The sequence below is a fragment of the Engraulis encrasicolus genome, chromosome 19 (assembly GCF_034702125.1).
Source record: "Engraulis encrasicolus isolate BLACKSEA-1 chromosome 19, IST_EnEncr_1.0, whole genome shotgun sequence".
In the NCBI taxonomy this organism is placed as follows: domain Eukaryota; kingdom Metazoa; phylum Chordata; class Actinopteri; order Clupeiformes; family Engraulidae; genus Engraulis; species Engraulis encrasicolus.
In genome coordinates, this window is record NC_085875.1 from 17,090,006 (window position 1) to 17,092,505 (window position 2,500).

The window sequence follows — 2,500 nt, forward strand, 5'->3', positions numbered from 1 at the left end:
CAGTATAGAGTATGCATATATTTTCATTTTCCAGAAATAATTTAGTACTGACTTTGACTATGCTTGGTTATTTTGCTTATGCTGCTTATTTTTAAAAGGCAGTGCTTTTCTAAAAAAAATAAAAATCTATGGTTTGGTAACCGACTACCCACCACCCACCCACCAACAATATTAACACACACTATTTCGTATCCCCTTCTACCAGAGAGAGTAGAGAGAGAGAGGTTCCATTGGCCCATTGTTTCCGGGTTCTATTATTGCAAGGGGGGGGGGGGGGGGGGATTCCCCTTTAGGCAGACCTAAGGACTGTTCTATTCAATGCTAGGAGTATTATGACACGCCCCTTTAGGCAGACCGGAACCTGGTCATGTTAGCTGCCCATAGCAACCTATTACACTGGCATATCTCTATATACTTAAACAATCTCTGCTTCTACCTTCGTCTTTCCACACCAGGTGAAGGACGGCATCCTGAGTGACGATGTCTTCTGCCCGCCGGAGTCGGCCGTGCTGCTGGCCTCCTACGCTGTGCAGGCCAAGTTTGGAGACTTCAACAAGGAGCTCCACAAGGCCGGCTACCTCTCCTCAGAACGCCTGCTGCCACAGAGGTCTGTTTTGGGGTCTGGCTTGTCTGTATTATGAGGGGTTTGGTGTATAGTGTCACTATATACAGGCTGAAATCTCATAACTTATTTATGTAGGCATGTACAGTCAATCCGGAAAGTATTCACAGCGCTTCACTTTTTTCACATTTTATTATCTTACAGCCTTATTCCAAATGCTACAAATGAATCTCTGTTTTCAAAATCTTACACAAATTATTCCATTATGACCATGTGAAAAACAAGTTGTCTATAAGATAAGATAAGGCTGTAAGATAATAAAATGTGAAAAAAGTGAAGCGCTGGGAATACTTTCCGGATTGACTGTGTGTAATGTATGTACATGTATGTATTTATGTATGTATGTAATGTATGTATGTATGTATGTATGTATGTATGTATGTATGTATGTATGTATGTATGTATGTATGTATGTATGTATGCATGTATGCATGTATGTATGTATGTACATGTACAGAGGTTGCCAAAGTAAGACTAGAAGTAAACATCTAAATAGGCCATAGGTTCCTTCCAACAGAGTGACTGAGTAACTTCTCTACAGTTATTATGGAGTGATGTACCTGAGTCTGCGCTCGTTGGATCAAATTTAGGGGTTTTCTTTGTAGGTTTCAAGGTTTTTTCAGCAACAGCAACATCAAGCCACCTCATTATGTACAATTGGGACAGGTCTAATGATTTCGTCTAATGAATTGTTCCGAGGGGACCATTCATATAAAACGTGGGACCATTCGTATAAGGCATGGGACGTTTCGTCAAGGACGTTCCGTCTACCACAAAGACCTACGAAACGTCCTTAAATTTGAACTAAACATCCTTAGGTTTGAACTAATACAGTACAATAGAATAGCCGGTGTAACAGCTGTGTAATATCATGTGCTAGTGTTGTATTTACTCCATACATTTACTTCTACTTTTACTCTGGTCACCTCTGTGTATGTATGTCTTTATTTTCATTCATTCATTCATTCATTCATTCATTCATTCATTCATTCATTCATTTTCTCTCACCACACACACACTCACAGCAGTAGCAGAGCCATTAGTAACAGATAGTGTGTGTTTACCAGAGTTCTGGACCAGCACAAGCTCACCAAGGACCAGTGGGAGGAGAGGATCCAGATCTGGCACACGGAGCACCGAGGGATGATGAGGTACGCTATACACTTAAGGGCCGTACACGGACTCACAGACTCTCTCTCTCTCTCTCCCTCTCTCTCTCTCTCTCTCTCTCTCTCTCTCTCTCTCTCTATGCCCCCTCTCTCTCTCTCTCTCTCTCTTTCTCTCTCTCTCTCTCTCTCTCTCTCTCTCTCTCTCACACACACACACACACACACACACACACACACACACACACACACTCACATGCTCGTGTGTGCACACAATTGTTTGTACGTGTATGTGCACAATCATGGTTGTATGTGCACACACACATACACACGCTTGTAAGTTCATACACACACATACACACACACACACACACACACACACACACACACACACACACACACACACACACACACACACACACACACACACACACACACACACACATACAGTTTTCCAGAGTTCAAGCTGATTGGGCATGTGTGACATATCAATTATTTACCTGTATAAACTGTCATGATTACACTGCCATTCATTCATTCATTCATTCATTAATTCATTCATTCATTCATTCATTCACTTGTTCATTCATTCATTCATTCATTCATTCATTCATTAATCCATCTCTCTCTCTCTCCTCCCCCCCTTCTCTCTCTCTCTCTCTCTCTCTCTCTCTCTCTCTCTCTCTCTCTCTCTCTCTCTCTGCCTCTCTCTCTGTCTGTATATTTTCCAGAGAGGATGCCATGATTGAGTATCTGAAGATCGCGCAGGATT

At 41.9% G+C, this 2,500-nt stretch overlaps 1 protein-coding gene across 1 annotated transcript in view; it reads left to right on the forward strand.

The window, feature by feature from the left end:
• The window catches only part of ezra (ezrin a), a 26,814-nt gene that overhangs the window by 9,651 nt on the left and 14,663 nt on the right, over positions 1–2,500 (forward strand). Inside the window, exons 5-7 of the mRNA XM_063183717.1 lie at positions 456–607; positions 1,690–1,773; positions 2,460–2,500. The exon at positions 2,460–2,500 is cut by the window's right edge and continues 106 nt beyond it. Of these exons, the coding sequence (XP_063039787.1) occupies positions 456–607; positions 1,690–1,773; positions 2,460–2,500 (277 nt within the window). The remainder of the gene's footprint in view (positions 1–455; positions 608–1,689; positions 1,774–2,459) is intronic.